At 42.4% G+C, this 17383-nt stretch overlaps 1 protein-coding gene across 1 annotated transcript; it reads left to right on the plus strand.

Moving 5' to 3' along the window:
- Positions 1-2299: 2299 nt before the first annotated feature.
- Positions 2300-3109, plus strand: PERCC1 (proline and glutamate rich with coiled coil 1; the record flags this gene model as incomplete). Its single annotated transcript, XM_082262450.1, has 1 exon — positions 2300-3109. One exon carries the CDS (start codon positions 2300-2302, stop codon positions 3107-3109), a length of 810 nt encoding a protein of 269 aa, XP_082118576.1.
- Between the last annotated feature and the right edge of the window lie 14274 nt (positions 3110-17383).

Consider the following 17383-nt stretch of genomic DNA (forward strand, 5'->3'; position numbering starts at 1 on the left):
TGAAAATTAATCCTATAAACCGCAACTTTTTGAAACTTTCATTATTCCAGACAAGGTTAAAAAAAATATCAAATTTGTTTAACCAGGAAAAAAATATTTTCTGATTCCAAATATTAGTCGGATAAACCCTTGGAACAACGTTCAGCTAATAATGCTGTATTTTGATATGAGATTTAAAAACAATAAAAAAAAAAAAAAAAAAATCAGCTTAGTTTAGGTTCTGAAGGGTGTTTTTTTTTTTTAATGTGTCTTCAGATTCACTAAAACAAAATATTAATTTGCTTAAATATAGCAATTCTCAGTACTTGAAAACAAGAGGAAACTGAATTATTCCAAAAAAAATGCATTCAGCACTGGCACAATATTAAATCTGTGCATTGTTGCTATTTTGAGAGTGGATTATGGTAAAGAAAAATTTACCTTTTTGACTTAAAAAATAAAAATAATTTTTGGTTGATAAAATGCGAATTGTCTGCATGATTATCATAATAATTATGATCAAATGTTACATTGTTACATAATCCAGTTCAAAAAATGTAAACAAGTAAATCCTAAATGCTGCACAATGGTAAATGATGAGGGGTAATACCATACAATAAACAATAGTTATGTATTTATTTTGAATTAATCTGTTTTAAAAATATTCCAAATGCCCTGTTTTTATCAAATAAAATTTCCCCAGCTCTAGAACATGGCTAAGTAGCATTTTATTTAGCTTGAATTTCACCTTTTATGTCTTATACCTTTAGAAGCAGGTTATTGCGTTGTTGCTTTATAATATGCACATAATGTGAATACTTATGTGTTACACAAAATTACATTTGATGGGTTTAAAGGATTAAGTAAAATTTTATTATATATTTATATAATTATCATTGCTTAAAATTATTTACAGCATTCTTGGGGGGCTCTGATTTTTTGTTTTTATGTTGAACAAACATAAGTTATTTAGTTTACATTTTTTTTAAATCAGAACTATCAGCAGTTTATAAGTATAGTGGTTTTAATAAATTTAAAAATCCTCATTTGCCAAACATACAGTGTATCTCTACTTTCTATTATATTTTGAATGGTAGAGTAGCTTAGCTAGAGTATATCAATAATTTAAATATGTATCTCTTTTCTATATTAACCACTTTACCACCGGAGGATTTTGCTGTCTTACGTCTGGGCCACTTTTTGTGATTCGGCACTGTGCGACTTTAACTAACAATTGCGCGGTCGTGCGACGCCGTACCCAAACAAAATTTACGTCCTTTTTTTTCCCACAAACAGAGCTTTCTTTTGGTGGTATTTGATCACCTGTGCGATTTTTACTTTTTGCGCTATAAACAAAAAAAGAGCGTTTATTTTGAAAAAATAACAATATTTTTAACATTTTTTTATATGAAATTCCCCCCCCCCCCCCCCCAAAAATGTAAAAATCTAATTTTTTTTAAATTTTTGGCCAATTTGTTTTATGCTATGTTTGGTAAAAAAAATCACAATATGCGTATTTTGATTGGTTTGCGCAAAAGTTATTGCGTTTACTAACAAAGGGAAAGATTTCTGTCATTTTTGGTGGGTTTTTTTTTAACGCGTAATGGCGGCGATCTGCGATTTTTTTGCGGTACTGCGACATTGCGGTGGACAGATCGGACCCTTGACTGACATTTTTGACACTTTTGGGGGTACCAGTGACATTACTGCAGTAATCAGTGCTATATATATATATATACACTGTTACTGTAAAAATGACACTGGCAGGGAAGGGGTTAATTTTATTGGAGAGGGAGGGGTTAATGTATGCCTGGTGCTTACTGACGTGTGTGGGGGGAGGTGACTGAGTGACACAAGGACAGATCGCGGGTTCAACTATGCTGAACCCTGCAATCTGACCCTGCCTGTCACTTAGGAGATCCGCCCACTTGTGTTTACACAAGCAGGCGGATCTCCACACTCGATTCCCCGACGATCGGGGAAGAGCAGCGGCGATCGCCGCTGCTCCTCCCCTGGCCCGACTCCCACTGTGACTGAATACAGCGGGAGCGAGAAAGGGGAGTGTCTGGCGACGTAGGTAACGAACCACTTTGCCGCAGTAGGCTCAACGTGAGCAGACGGCAAGTGGTTAATTAATTTTATATATGTATGTCGAGTTAATAATTGTACTTTTTCGACTGTAGAGATGTTTTGTTTTTTGATTATTTTTATACATTACTGTTAGTCATTATTTATTATATGACCAATATTGTTTGTTTTTTTAGAAGACATTTTAATTTTTTCTGTCTTTTTGTCTTTTTTAGATTATTTCTTGAAGGCAATGGCAACCGGCGTGATACGCAATCTCTCAGAGCTTAAATTTCCCTCGTCATTTCAGAATCCATTCTTATTCCCAGATCTGACTCAGGATGTGGACTTCCAGGATTCTTCTGAAGAGGAAGAAGATATCTTGGACGAAGAGGAGATGGATGACCTTTCAGATGGAGAACCAACAGCCTTCGAGTCAACCCTTGTTTCTGATGACCAGGTCCCAACTCCTGAAGAGAGCACAGGAATGACCAAGCAGCTTTTGAAGTTTTCCGAACTTATAAGCTCTGACATTCAGAGATATTTTGGGCAGAAAACCAAGGATGAAGACCCAGACTCCTGCAATATCTATGAAGACTACTTCACCCCCCGACTGTCAGGAGGCCAGGAGATGTATTACCATGATCTGGTAAGGATAGCTCAAAACAAAGGCTATGAGAAGGAGGACTTATTTAACCCACTGACACCTCCAGTTGAGTTTGATGAAAAGATATTAAAAACCATCTGTGCAAAAGAAGACCCAAAGAAACTTGGACCTCTTTGTGAGCTGTTTGACTTTGGCCTTCGTAAGTACTTAAAACAAAAATCATCTCTAGCCAAGGATGGAAGGCTACAAAGACTAGATAGGAAGTACGCACATATTGTTCCCATGCATAGAAGACTCTTACCACTTTCATTTTGGAAAGAACCATCTCCAGATCCATCATGTATTTTAAATACTAATACACCAGACTTCAGTGACCTCCTGGAAAACTGGACATCCGATGCTCATAATGAACTACATGGCACTTCTAGGGACCTTTTAGGTGAATTCAGTAGATAGGTCAATGCATGAACTTTACTGCAATGAAACAAAGACATAAAGCAGTCCTAAAAAAACTCAAGCGTCAACAACCAATAGCTACAAGTATAATTTTTTTAAAACAACATTTTTTTTATAACAAAGCAAACATGGTGTGGTAAAATATACAAAATAATTTGATTAAAAAAGAAATTAGAACCAGATGACTCCAGATAAACACTACAGCCACACTACAGCCAGGGAAACCCATGGAGAGCCACCATAATGTGCAGTCTAGCAAAATGCTTACTTTTATTTTATTTTATTTTATTTCTACATTTTTGAGAGGTATTTGGTGTTGTTACATAAATTGTTTTGGGCTCATATGGGTTTCATTTTAAGTTTGCTCATTAAGACATTTTTTTTTTTTTAATTGCCATGTTTCAACTTTGTTGATAAAGTAGTATTCAGTGTTGAACTTTTTGCTGTTGTTGGTGATTTTCATTCAAAGGAAATACCATGGTAATGCTCAGCTTTTGTGTACCACCTCTGCTAGTGTCATACTTTACTGCAGCTCTTTGCGCCATTCTTTTCTTGAGGTACACACAAAGCCTGTTAGTTGTTGGTTTTGCCACAGTCAGGGTGGCGTCACATCAAGAGGGGCAGAGTTAGGACCTGTGTCAGCAGCCTTGCTCTTGCGTTGATGGTGTCATTTTGACTTCAGATTGAGATGCTTCTAAAGTCATTCAGAATTCATTGACAGGTGTATCTAACCTACAGTTGGCCTCTTTCTGACCTGCTTTAAGCAGGTTCTGGTTCCCCATAGAAAAATATGGTAATGCAAAGCCCGTCAACGGGGGGCTTTACTACGGCATGCAACCCAGGTTTTATTTACCCGCTGGCCTGGAATGATAAAGAATCTCACCCACTTAAGTACCACTTAAGCTCTTTTAAAATACCTTGCCAGAAACATTTCTTAACCACTTGCCAACCGGGCCATAGCCAAATGACGGCTACAGCACGGTCAGCTTATTCTGGGAGGGCGTACAACGACGTCCTCCCAGAATCGCGCTTCCCGCACATCCCCTGGAGTGCACACAGAAGTGTCCGTGCTCGCCGGGTCCCGGAGACCCGGCGCATCATGGATCGTGGTAAAGGGCCAATGACAGCAGCCCTTTACCACATGATCGCTTCGTCCAATGATGGAGCGATCACTTGTCAACAGACTGGCGCATGTCCGATTAATTCCTCGCCTCACACACTGTACACAATGCTTGGTAGTGTGTGAGGAGAGGAGAGAAACTGCAGCTGCACCCATCCTCTGCCTCCTCCATACCTTAACTATGCCCATCCATGCCACATACATGCCCACCCATGCCACCTCAGTGCTCATCCGTGGCTCATCCATGCCACATCAGTGCTCATACATGCCACATCAGTGCTCAACTGTGCCACATCCATGCCATGTCAGTGCTCATCCATGCCACGTCAGTGCTCATCCATGCCAGATCAGTGCTAATCTGTGCCACATCCATGCCACGTCAGTGCTCATCCATGCCACATCAGTGCTAATCTGTGCCACATCCATGCTATGTCAGTGCTCATCCATGCCACATCCATGCCACGTCAGTGGTCGTCCGTGCTTCACCCATGCCATGTCAGTGCTCATCCATGCCACATCCGTGCTCATCCATGCCACATTTGTGCCACGTCAGTGCTTATCCATGCCACATCCATGCCAATACAGTGCTTATCATTGTCTCACAAAATTGTAATGGAAAGTCAGGAAATGACGTTGCTCCCTCCATGTTGGGCCTCTGTGTGTGGCCATGCTGTATAAAAGTGCCACATATGTGTAATTTTTGCTATGCGTTAAAAATATCTTATAAATGGACAACTTTGTGTAAAAAAAATGCTTTTTCGTTTTCTTTCCACATTTTCCAAAAACTTGTGTAAAAAAAATGACAGGTTCAAAAGACGCATTATGCCTCCTAGATTATGTGTTGGGGTGTTTGCTTTCCAAAATGGGGTCATTTTATGGGGGTTTCCATTGTCCTGGTGCTCCAGGGCATTCAAAAGTGTGATAGGTTGTCAGGAAATGATATGTGTAATTTTTGCTCCTGGATCACTTGGAGGTGCTACTTGGATGTTGGACCTCTTTATGTGGTCAGGCTGTGCCACACATGTGGTATCGCCATACTCAGGAGGAGTAGCAGAATGTATTTTGGGGTGTAGTTGCAAGTATGCCTATACAGTGTGTGAGAAATAACTTGGTATTATGACAATTTTGTGAAAAAAAAATTAATGAATAAAAATCTTCTTTTTCCAAAGAATTGTGGAAAAACCAGCCTGCACGGCCGCCGAAGACCCGATCAAAGCCGTATTCGGCTCTGATCGGGTCTCCATGCAAAAACCCGGAAGTGATGTCATGACATCACTTCTGGGTACTCGGCGCCAGATTAAAAAAAATGACAGCATTGAAACAGCCAAACTTGGCGTTTTGAATGCTTTTAAGTGCAGAGGAGGGGTTTGGGGTCTTTTAGGCCCCCAGATCCCTCCACATAAGTACCTGTCAAGTGATAAAAATAAAAAATACATTTTTAAATGTACGTAAATATCGGCCAATACCGATATGCATTGACTAAAATATTGGCAATGAAAAAACGATATTGGTCGATCACTAGTTATAACCCTCCCTTGCTCTATCCAAAATGAAAAAAAAAATCATTTTGCCTATAGTTCTACTTTAACTCTTATTGCAAGTGATTCCTGAAACTATATCTCAGCTACATGAAGACTTTTGTGAAAAGCAGAAAATAAAGATAACTGGGGGAGGGGGGGGGCACTATATACAAAGTAGTGTATTTATTTAAAAAAAAAAGCATAACTGTTTATCCATTAAAGATTTATTTAGAGCCGGTTCACACTATTACGACTTGCCAGGCAACTTGGTCAGCCTGACAAGTCACGCACCGTCGGGTCCATTGAGTAGTACAGGACCGGTTGTAATAGGAGCGACACAAGTCGCTCCGACGTAGAAAAAGGGTCCTGTACTATTTCGGGGCGACCTGGAGGCGACTTGCATAGACATTAATTTTATGAAGTCCGTGCAAGTCGCGCCGAAGTCGCGGTGCATGCAACTTCACAGGTCGCCCCCTAAGTCGGAGCGGCCTAATGTGAACGGGGGCTTACTGTAACTTTCTTCTATGTGAATTAACCAAAAATTGAATATGCTCAGGCTATATTGTCTACAGATCAAATGTTACTCCCAAAAAAAAAATTAAATCCGTGCAAAGGGGGAAAATATTCCATTATGTCCACCAGATGGTGGTGAATATCATAGGAAATAAGTAGACTCCTTAGCTCCAACTACTATTATGAACTATTTTACCTCTTCACACTTTTTTTCCCCAATTAATAACAAGTGTTTAACCCTGGCAGTGCAGGGGAAGCCCCATCGCATGGGGTAGTTGTTTCTATGTAACACAGTTCAGATTTAAAGCATTTGTTACCCCAACATTTCATATTCCTGATATGTGGCTGCTGTACCATGTACCTGTATGAGAAAGTATCCTGTTCCCCTTGGTATTGCTACCTTTATATGAAATTCCTGGTGTTCTTACCAGTCCCCTTGATTTCCTATTAAAAACTGACCACACTAAGCAGGAGAGCATGTCGTGGTCAGTTCTCTAGCTGTTCTGGGAGTCTGCTCTCCTCCAATAATCAGACTTGGCCTGACTCAAACCCCCTGCACAGCCATTCACTGGGAAGCTCAGTGCAATGATGCTTCTCCTCCCCAAGCTCTTTTGTAGCTGAGAACAGAGGGAATGTGATCACTTATTAAAAAAAAAAAAAAAAAGGGGGAAAAAAAAAAGGTATTTATAATGTTCTCTTTATATCTATATACAAATGTTTTGCCTTTCATTTCTATTTTAAACTGAATAGGTTGTTTTACAAGGTGATCGTTTACAATTACTTTAAGCTATGTCTGCCTGTTATAATTTCCTTCAATTGGCAGTTTATTCTTTTTTTTTTCTTTATTTGAAGTAGCGTACAAAATTAGCATATAGTTCTATATGTTGGTAAGTTTCCACTGTATCTCTGCTGCTGCTAATACCAGCTCTGGTAATATGTCTTTGCCCCCTCAACAAATTCCCATTACCAAAGAATAGCCAATGATGATGCAGCCACCTGGAAGTAAAGCACAACCTGTGCCAACATACACTGAATGGATCTAAACAGCAGCCAAGAAAGCGGCATTTTTATGGAAGGTCAGCAACAACAGCCTTCAAATTTTTATCACTGCAGCAAAATAAAAGACCAAAGTCTCTTAAATTACAATATTTCTTACTAGGGATCGACCGATTATCGGCAACACCGATATATCAAGGGTCGACATGCACTTTTCCCGATATATCGGAATCGGCCCCGAAGGTTACCGATATTGCCGATATTTTGGGAAAGTGCTGTACCGGGGTGATGGCTGCAGCTAGAGGCATCACCCCGGTACCGGCGTCCATAGCCGACGGTTGGCTGTCTTGTAATGACAACCGATGTGGCTGAGAAGCCGCTCGGCTGTCATTACAAGGAGCGGGAGGTTACGAGCCCCCCCCCCCCTCCTGCCACCTTCCGCGGCTCGCCCGGGTCTCCCATCCCACCGGGAGACCCGGGCATCCTACCTTCATCGCCGCCGAAGAGAAGACCCGATCAAAGCCGCATTCGGCTCTGATCGGGTCTCCATGTAAAAAACCCGAAAGTGATGTCATGACATGACTTCCGGGTGATCAGCGCCGAATTAAAAAAAAATGACAGCATTCAAAACAGCCAAACTTGGCATTTTGAATGCTTTTCAGTGCCGAGGAGAGGTTTGGGGTCTTTTAGATACCCAGATCCCTCCACAAGGAGTATGTTTGGAAAAAAATAAATTTTTTACATGTCCGAAAATATCACCAAATGATAAGACCCCCACAACTGTATATACTGTATATATTTATTTTATTTATTTTTTTCAAAAGCTCTTTAGTTATTCTGCCCTGCAATATGTGATAATCAGTTTAGCAATTACAATGTTCTCCATGCATCTAGTATAGGATCTCCAAACCATTGCCAGGACAAGGTAATCTAGAGCCCGAGGGGAACATGCTAAATTGCCCCCCCCCCCCCCCCCCCCCAAGATCTATGAGCATTATGTGTCAGCAAACCCTCTATTCCCTCATTTGCCCTAGCTCAACACCCCACCCCTTAAAAAAAAAAAATTCCCCTTTAGCACAAATTCTTTACCCCTCAAATTTCCCCTCCAAGCACACATCCTCTCCACCCAACTCCAAATATCCCCTTCCAGCACAAGTTTCCCTCCTCCAATCCCCCCAACCTAGCAAAATTCCCCCCCCCCCCCAAAAAAAAAGGATTTCCCCTCTACCATTTTACTTTTATAACACAAACCCCCGTCCTAGCACAAATCCCCCCCCCCCCCAACACAAATCCTGCCCAAATAAGAACTCCTTGCACCCCTTCAAATTTGCCCTCCTAGAATAATTCTTAGCCCCTGCTGCCCCCCAAATTTCCTTTTTCAACACAAATCCCCCTCCCCCACCTCACATGATACCAAAGTGCCCAGGGAAGCCACCCCTCCTGCCCACCTCTTGTCCCAGCCGTGCTCCAAACTACGACCCACAAGCCAAACGCAGCCCGCTACAATCTGCAGAACTTGTCTCCAAAAAGGTTGGATATTTGGGCAGTCCCAAAAGATATGAAATATTGTACCGACCTGGGTTCCGCATCTCCAACAAGAGGAGCTGTGTCCAGGGAACATAGACGCTAAAACTGAGGGAGTCCGGTACCACCTCAACAGAATTTTATATGTAGTCTCTTGGTATTTACTACACAAGGAAGATTTGTGGGCAAAGAAGAGTATGCAGAGCTTCTGGTCATTGGTAAATGTGACATTTAGGTCCCTTTCCCATTTGGATAAATATGGAGGATCCTGCTGGGAAAATAAGTCAAGCAGTATACGATATGAGGAAGAAAGTGATTTATGAGTGGGGCCTTCGCCGAGGCAAAGGTCTTCAAATGCGGTGAGATGTTTGGTAAAGCGTGCAGGGTCCGGGAGGGAATGTAGAAAACAAGACAACTGTAATAGTTTCCATCTATCCGACACCAAGGATGGGGCACTATTCCTCCCACTAATACCAATGACAGGGCACTATTCCTTCCACTGACACCAATGATGGGGCACTATTCCTTCCACTGACACCAATGATGGGGCACTATTCCTTCCACTGACACCAATGATGGGGCACTATTCCTCCCTTTAATACCAAGGATGGGACACTATTCTTCCCACTAATACCAATGACGTGGCACTATTCCTTCTACTGACACCAAGGATGGGGCACTATTCCTCCCTTTAATACCAAGGATGGGACACTATTTCTTCCACTGACACCAAGGATTGGGCACTTCTCCTCCCACTAATACCAAGGATGGGGCACTATTCCTCCCACTGACACCAAGGATGGGGCACTATTCCTTCCACTGACACCAAGGATGGGGCACTAGTCCTCCCTTTACTACCAAGGAGGTTGGGGCACTATTCCTCCCACTGATACCAATGATGGGGCACTATTTCTTCCACTAGTACCAATGATGGAGCACTATTCCTCCCAATGGCACCAAAAATGGGGCATTATTCCTCCCACTGACACCAATGACTGGACAATATTCCTTCCACCAATACAATGATGGGTCACCATTCTTCCCGCTGACACCAATGATGGGCATTATTCCTTCAAATAATACCAATAAAGGGGCAATATTTCTCCCCCTAATACCAATGATGGGGCATTGTTTACTCCCACTGAGGCCAGGACACTTTCCTCCTCCTTTCTCCTACTGGCTACAGTCTGGCCCCACTAAAGTTTGAAGGACAGTAATCTGGTCCCTTGTTTAGAAACCCCTAGTCTAGGAGGTCAAAATTCTGAGATCTCCAGAGTTCCAAGACTGACTCGTAGCACCATCTAGTGGCAAATCATTAATCCCATGTTCACATTGGTCCGATTTGACATTGGCACTGCACCAATTCCCAAAAGTAGTTTCTGTACTACTTTTGGCGATTTGGGGGGGGGGGGGCAGTTCCATAGACATCTGTGCAGGAATTATACGTAAAGGGGGAATTAGAAAAAAAAGTACTAGGGTAACTCCAATACTAACACGATACCTTCAAGTCCGCATACTGTAACTGCCTCCTAAGCCTGGGTTCACATTCACTATATTGTCAAAAGTATTGGGACGCCTGCCTTTACACACACATAAACTTTAATGGCATCCCAGTCTTAGTCCGTAGGGTTCAATATTGAGTTGGCCACCCTTTGCAGCTATAACAGCTTCAACTCCTCTGGGAAGGCTGTCCACAAGGTTTAGGAGTGTGTCTATGGGAATGTTTGACCATTCTTCCAGAAGCACATTTGTAAGGTCAGGCACTGATGTTGGACCAGAAGGCCTGGCTCGCAGTCTCTGCTTTAATTCATCTCAAAGGTGTTCTATCAGGTTGAGGTGAGGACTGTGCAGGCCAGTCAAGTTCCTCCACTCCAAAGTCACTCATCCATGTCTTTATGTCTGGGCCAGTTTGCAGTGTTTTGTTTATTCCAGAGCAAGTAAGAGGGCAGAGCAAGTAAGAGCAAGTAAGAGCAAGTAAGAGGGTGAATCTACTCAAAGGGAATACAGAAAGCCATAAAAAAAAAAAAAACATATCAAGATTTACCTGTATGTCGGGATTTATAACAGACTATCTACCAGTTGCATACATTCACAGTTAAAGCAAAGAACTAAACAGAATTGCAAGAACCAAGCAGACCGCTTTTAGGTCCACCAGCAGGAATGCTCCCAGCAAGCAGCTAGCAACCAAAACTGCCTGCAAGAGCACCTCAGCCACTGGTGGAGTCAAGAAGGTTCACAAGCACAGGACGGACACCATTGCTCTCAGAGAGATACGATGCTACCAGAAATCCACCAAGCTCCTCATTAGAAAGCTGTCCTTCCAGCGACTTGTCATTGAGTGTGGGCAGGATTTTAAGCCCGACTTCCCCTTTCAGAGCTCATGGTTCTGCAGGAGGCCTTGGAGGCTTATCTCATAGGAGTCTTTGAGAATACCAACCTCTGCACCACACATGCCAAGAGGGTCACCATCATGCCCAAAGACATACTGCTGGCATGCAGGATTCACGGAGAAAGGGCATAGATCATCACCAGTCAGCCCAAAAAGCATACGTCCTTGTTCACATTACTCTAAAGACAATTGGATGTGATTTAAAGTCATATTGTACCCATCAGTGTACACCTGGACTATCATAAAATTAAAAAAATCCTCTCAAAATATTGGTTGAAGGCTGAATCAGACTTAGAGCAAGTATGTATCTGCATTTTTTGATAGTCCAGATATACACTGATGGGTACAATAAGACTGTGACAATGGCATCCAGCCACCATGGATGTTTTAGACTTTGTATGAATAAACAGACCTTTTATGGGGAAAATGCTCCAGGTGATGGGTGAGTAGGTATGGTATGTATATTACAGTGGGGATCGAAAGTTTGGGCACTCCAGGTAAAAATTTGTATTAATGTGCATAAAGAAGCCAAGGAAGGATGGAAAAAATCTCCAAAAGGCATCAATTTACAGATTAGACATTCTTATAATATGTCAACAAAAGTTAGATTTTATTTCCATCATTTACACTTTCAAAATAACAGAAAACAAAAAAAATGGCGTCTGCAAAAGTTTGGGCACCCTGCAGAGTTAATATGCCCCCTTTGGCAAGTATCACAGCTTGTAAACGCTTTTTGTAGCCAGCCAAGAGTCTTTCAATTCTTGTTTGAGGTATCTTTGCCCATTCTTCCTTACAAAAGTCTTCCAGTTCTTTGAGATTTCTGGGCTGTCTGTCACCCACTGCTCTTTTAAGGTCTACCCATAGATTTTCAATTATGTTGAGGTCAGGAGATTGTGAAGGCCATGGCAAAACCTTCAGTTTACGCCTCTTGATGTAATCCCCCGTGGATTTGGAGGTGTGTTTAGGATCATTATCCATTTGTAGAAGCCATCCTCTCTTTAACTTCAGCTTTTTCACAGATGGCATCAAGTTACCATCCATTTTTCCTTCTACTGGTGAGACGCTCCCTGTGCTACTGGCTGCAATACAACCCCAAAGCATGATTGATCCACCCCCATGCTTAGCAGTTGGACAGAGGTTCTTTTCATTCAATTCTGTGGCCCTTCTTCTCCAAACGTACCTTTGCTCATTCCGGGCAAAAAGTTCAATTTTAAGCTCATCGGTCCACAGAACTTGTTTCCAAAATGCATCAGGCTTGTCTATATGTTCATTTGCAAAGTTCAAACGCTGATTTTTGTGGTGAGGACGTAGAAGAGGTTTTCTTCTGATGACTCTTCCATGAAGACCATATTTGTACAAGTATCTCTTTATAGTGGAATAGTGTACCACAACTCCAGTGTCTGCCAGATCTTTCTGGAGGGATCGTGCAGTCAAATGTGGGTTTTGAATTATTTTTCTCTCAATCCTGCGAGCTGTTCTGTCTGATATTTTTCTTGGTCTTCCAGATCTTGCTTTAACTTCCACTGTTCCTGATGACTGCCATTTCTTAATTACATTCCGAACAGAAGATATTGACATCTGAAAATGCTTTGCTATCTTCTTATAGCCTTCTCCAGTTTTGTGAGCTTCAACTATTTTCAGTTTCAGTTTTCTAGACAACTGCTTAGAAGATCCCATGGTGCGGATTGTTGGGGCAAGGTCAGATGAGTCTGGGCATTTAAAACCTTTGAGATTGACATCACCTGGTCTTCCCAGACCATGATTGAGAACAATCCATGACACTGGCAGGTCTCAGCCTTGCAAAGGGGGCAGTGGATGCTATAAATTCTGCAGGGTGCCCAAACTTTTGCAGACGCCATTTTTTTGTTTTCTGTAATTTTGAAAGTGTCAATGATGGAAATAAAATCTAACTTTGGTTGACATATTATAAGAATGTTTAATCTGTAGTTTGATGCCTTTTGGAGAATTTTCCATCTTTCCTTGGCTTCTTTATGCACATTAATACAAATTTTTACCGGGGGTGCCCAAACTTTCGATCGACACTGTATATTATGGGTGGTGGCGGTGGGGATGGGTTGTACAATGTAAAGTAGTGAGTGTACAGCTTGTATAACAGTGTAAATTTGCTGTCCCCTCAAGATAACTCAACACAGCCATTAATGTCTAAACTGCTAGCAACAAAAGTGAGAACACCCCCTAAGTAAAAGTATACCTAAGTTTCAAAAAAATTTTTGGACACCATTATTTTCCAGCACTGCCTTAACCCTCTTGAGCATGGAGTCCATCAGAGCTTCACAGGTTGCCACTGGAGTCCTCTTCCACTCCTCCATAAACGACATCATGAAGCTGGTGGATGTTAGAGACCTTGCGCTCTTCCACTGTTTGTGGATGCCCCTCAGACGCTCAATAGGGTTTAGGTCTGGAGACATGCTTGGCCAGTCCATCACCTTTACCCTGAGCTTCTTTAGCAAGGCAGTGGTTGTCTTGGAGGTGTGTTTGGGGTCGTTATGTTGGAATACTGCCCCGCAGCCCAATCTCTGAAGGGAGGGCATCATGCTTTGCTTCAGTATGTCACAGTACATGTTGGCATTCATGGTTCCCTCAATGAACTGTAGCTCCCCAGTGACGGCAGCACTCATGCAACCCCAGACCATGACACTCCCACCACCATGCTTGACTGTAGGCAAGACACACTTGTCATTGTACTCCTCACCTGGTTGCCACCACACACGCTTGACTCCATCTGAACCAAAAACGTTTATCTTGGTCTCATCAGACCACAGGACATGGTTCCAGTAATCCATGCCCTTAGTCTGCTTGTCTTCATCAAACTGTTTGTGGGATTTCTTGTACATCATCTTTAGAAGAGGCTTCCTTCTGGGATGACAGCCATGCAGATAAATTTGATGCAGTGTGAGGCGTATGGTCTGAGCACTGACAGTCTGTTCAGGAGCTCAGTGATGCCCTGGTCCAGATCTGGGAGTTAATACCCCAGGACACCATCCTTCCTCTCAGTAGGAGTATGCTCCGATGTTGTCAGGCATTCATACAAGCACATGGGGGCCATACAATGTACTGAGTACCATTTTGAGTTGCTGCAATGACATTCCAGCAAAACTGTCTAGCCTGCTGCATAATTTTTTCACTTTGATTTTTGGGGGTCTCTATAAATTCAGCCCTCTGTAGAGTGATCATTTTCATTTCCATCAGACGATGTGGCATCCTTTTACTCCTAACACATTACTCAGTCCATACCAGTATAGATATCCAGCATGAGATTTGTCCCAGTTGAGATCCGATGTGCTTTCAAAGTGTTGCTTTATTTTTTTGTGTGTGGTTTATTTATATATATATATATATATATATATATATACAGTGGGTACGGAAAGTATTCAGACCCCCTTAAATTTTTCACTCTTTGTTATATTGCAGCCATTTGCTAAAATCATTTAAGTTCATTCTTCTTCCTCATGAATGTACACATAGCACCCCATACTGACAGAAAAACACAGAATTGTTGACATTGTTGCAGATTTATTAAAAAAGAAAAACTGAAATATCACATGGTCCTAAGTATTCAGACCCTTTGCTGTGACACTCATATATTTAACTCAGGTGCTTTCCATTTCTTCTGATCATCCTTGAGATGGTTCTACACCTTCATTTGAGTCCAGCTCTGTTTGATTATACTGATTGGACTTGATTAGGAAAGCCACACACCTGTCTATATAAGACCTTCCAGATCACAATGCATGTCAGAGCAAATGAGAATCATGAGGTCAAAGGAACTGCCTGAAGAGCTCAGAGACAGAATTGTGGCAAGGCACAGATCTGGCCAAGGTTACAAAAAGATTTCTGCTGCACTTAAGGTTCCTAAGAGCACAGTGGCCTCCATAATCCTCAAATGGAAGACGTTTGGGACGACCAGAACCCTTCCTAGAGCTGGCCGTCCGGCCAAACTGAGCTATCGGGGGAGAAGAGCCTTGGTGAGAGAGGTAAAGAAGAACCCAAAGATCACTGTGGCTGAGCTCCAGAGATGCAGTCAGGAGATGGGAGAAAGTTGTAGAAAGTCAACCATCACTGCAGCCCTCCACCAGTCGGGCTTTATGGCAGAGTGGCCCGACGGAAGCCTCTCCTCAGTGTAAGACACATGAAAGCCCGCATGGAGTTTGCTAAAAAACACCTGAAGGACTCCAAGATGGTGAGAAATAAGATTCTCTGGTCTGATGAGACCAAAATAGAACTTTTTGGCCTTAATTCTAAGCGGTATGTGTGGAGAAAACCAGGCACTGCTCATCACCTGTCCAATACAGTCCCAACAGTGAAGCATGGTGGTGGCAGCATCATGTTGTGGGGGTGTTTTTCAGCTGCAGGGACAGGACAACTGGTTGCAATCGAGGGAAAGATGAATGCGGCCAAGTACAGGGATATCCTGGACAAAAACCTTCTCCAGAGTGCTCTGGACCTCAGACTGGGCCGAAGGTTTACCTTCCAACAAGACAATGACCCTAAGCACACAGCTAAAATAACGAAGGAGTGGCTTCACAACAACTCCATGACTGTTCTTGAATGGCCCAGCCAGAGCCCTGACTTAAACCCAATTGAGCATCTCTGGAGAGACCTAAAAATGTCTGTCCACCAACGTTTACCATCCAACCTGACAGAACTGGAGAGGATCTGCAAAGAGGAATGGCAGAGGATCCCCAAATCCAGGTGTGAAAGACTTGTTGCATCTTTCCCAAAAAGACTCCTGGCTGTATTAGATCAAAAGGGGGCTTCTACTAAATACTGAGCAAAGGGTCTGAATACTTAGGACCATGTGATATTTCAGTTTTTCTTTTTTAATAAATCTGCAACAATGTCAACAATTCTGTGTTTTTCTGTCAGTATGGGGTGCTATGTGTACATTCATGAGGAAGAAGAATGAACTTAAATGATTTTAGCAAATGGCTGCAATATAACAAAGAGTGAAAAATTTAAGGGGGTCTGAATACTTTCCGTACCCACTGTATATAAAAATCTCCCTCACATTTTTTAAATATTTTATATCTTTTTATGTGACAACACTGAAAAATGACACTTTGCTACAATGTGAAGTAGTGAGTGTATAGCTTGTATAACAGTGTAAATTTGCTGTCCCCTAAAAATAACTCAACACACACCCATTAATGTCTAAACCGCTGGCAACAAAAGTGAGTACACCCCTAAGTGGATATGTCCAAAACTGGGCCCAATTAGTAATTTTCCCTCCCCTGGTGTCATGTGACTTGTTAGTGTTACAATGGCTCAGGTGTGAATGGGGAGCAGGTGTGTTAAATTTGGTGTTATTGTAATAAAGTGTACTAGATGCATGAAAAGCTGTGCTGCCAGCATTGTTGCAGAGGTTGAAGGGGTGGGAGGTCAGCCTGTCAGTGCTCAGACCATACGCCTCACACTGCATCAAATTGGTCTGCATGGCTGTAGCCTCAGAAGGAAGCCTCTTCTAAAGATGATGTACAAGAAAGCTTGCAAACAAGTTTGCTGAAGACAACCAGACTAAGGACATATATTACTGGAACCATGCCCTTTTTTGGTTCAGACGGTGTCAAGCGTGTGTGGCAGCAACCAGGTGAGGAGTACAAAGACAAGTGTGTCTGGCCTACAGTCAAGCATGGTGGTGGGAGTTTCATGGTCTGGGGCTGCATGAGTGCTGTCAGCACTGGGGAGTTACAGTTCATTGAGGGAACCATGAATGCCAACATGTACTGTGACATACTGAAGCAGAGCATGATCTCCTCCCTTCGGAGACTGAGTCACAGGGCAGTATTCCAACATAACGACCCCAAACACTCCTCCAAGATGACCACTGCCTTGCTAAAGAAGCTGAGGGTAAAGGTGATGGACTGGCCAAGCATGTCTCCAGACCTAAACCCTGTTGAGCATCTGTGAGGCATCCTCAAACAGAAGATGGAGGCACACAAAGTCTCTAACATCCACCAGCTTTGTGATGTCATCATGGAGGAGTGGAAGAGGACTGCAGTGGCAACCTGTGAAGCTCTGGTGAACTCCATGCCCAAGAGGGTTAAGGCAGTGCTGGAAAATAATGGTGGCCACACAAAATATTGACACGGGCCCAATTTGGACATTTTCACTTAGGGATGTACTTACTTTTGTTGTCAGCGGTTTAGACATTAATGGCTGTGTGTTGAGTTATTTTGAGGGGACAGCAAATT

Source organism: Pelophylax lessonae (genome assembly GCF_965119305.1).
Source record: "Pelophylax lessonae genome assembly, chromosome: 6".
In the NCBI taxonomy this organism is placed as follows: domain Eukaryota; kingdom Metazoa; phylum Chordata; class Amphibia; order Anura; family Ranidae; genus Pelophylax; species Pelophylax lessonae.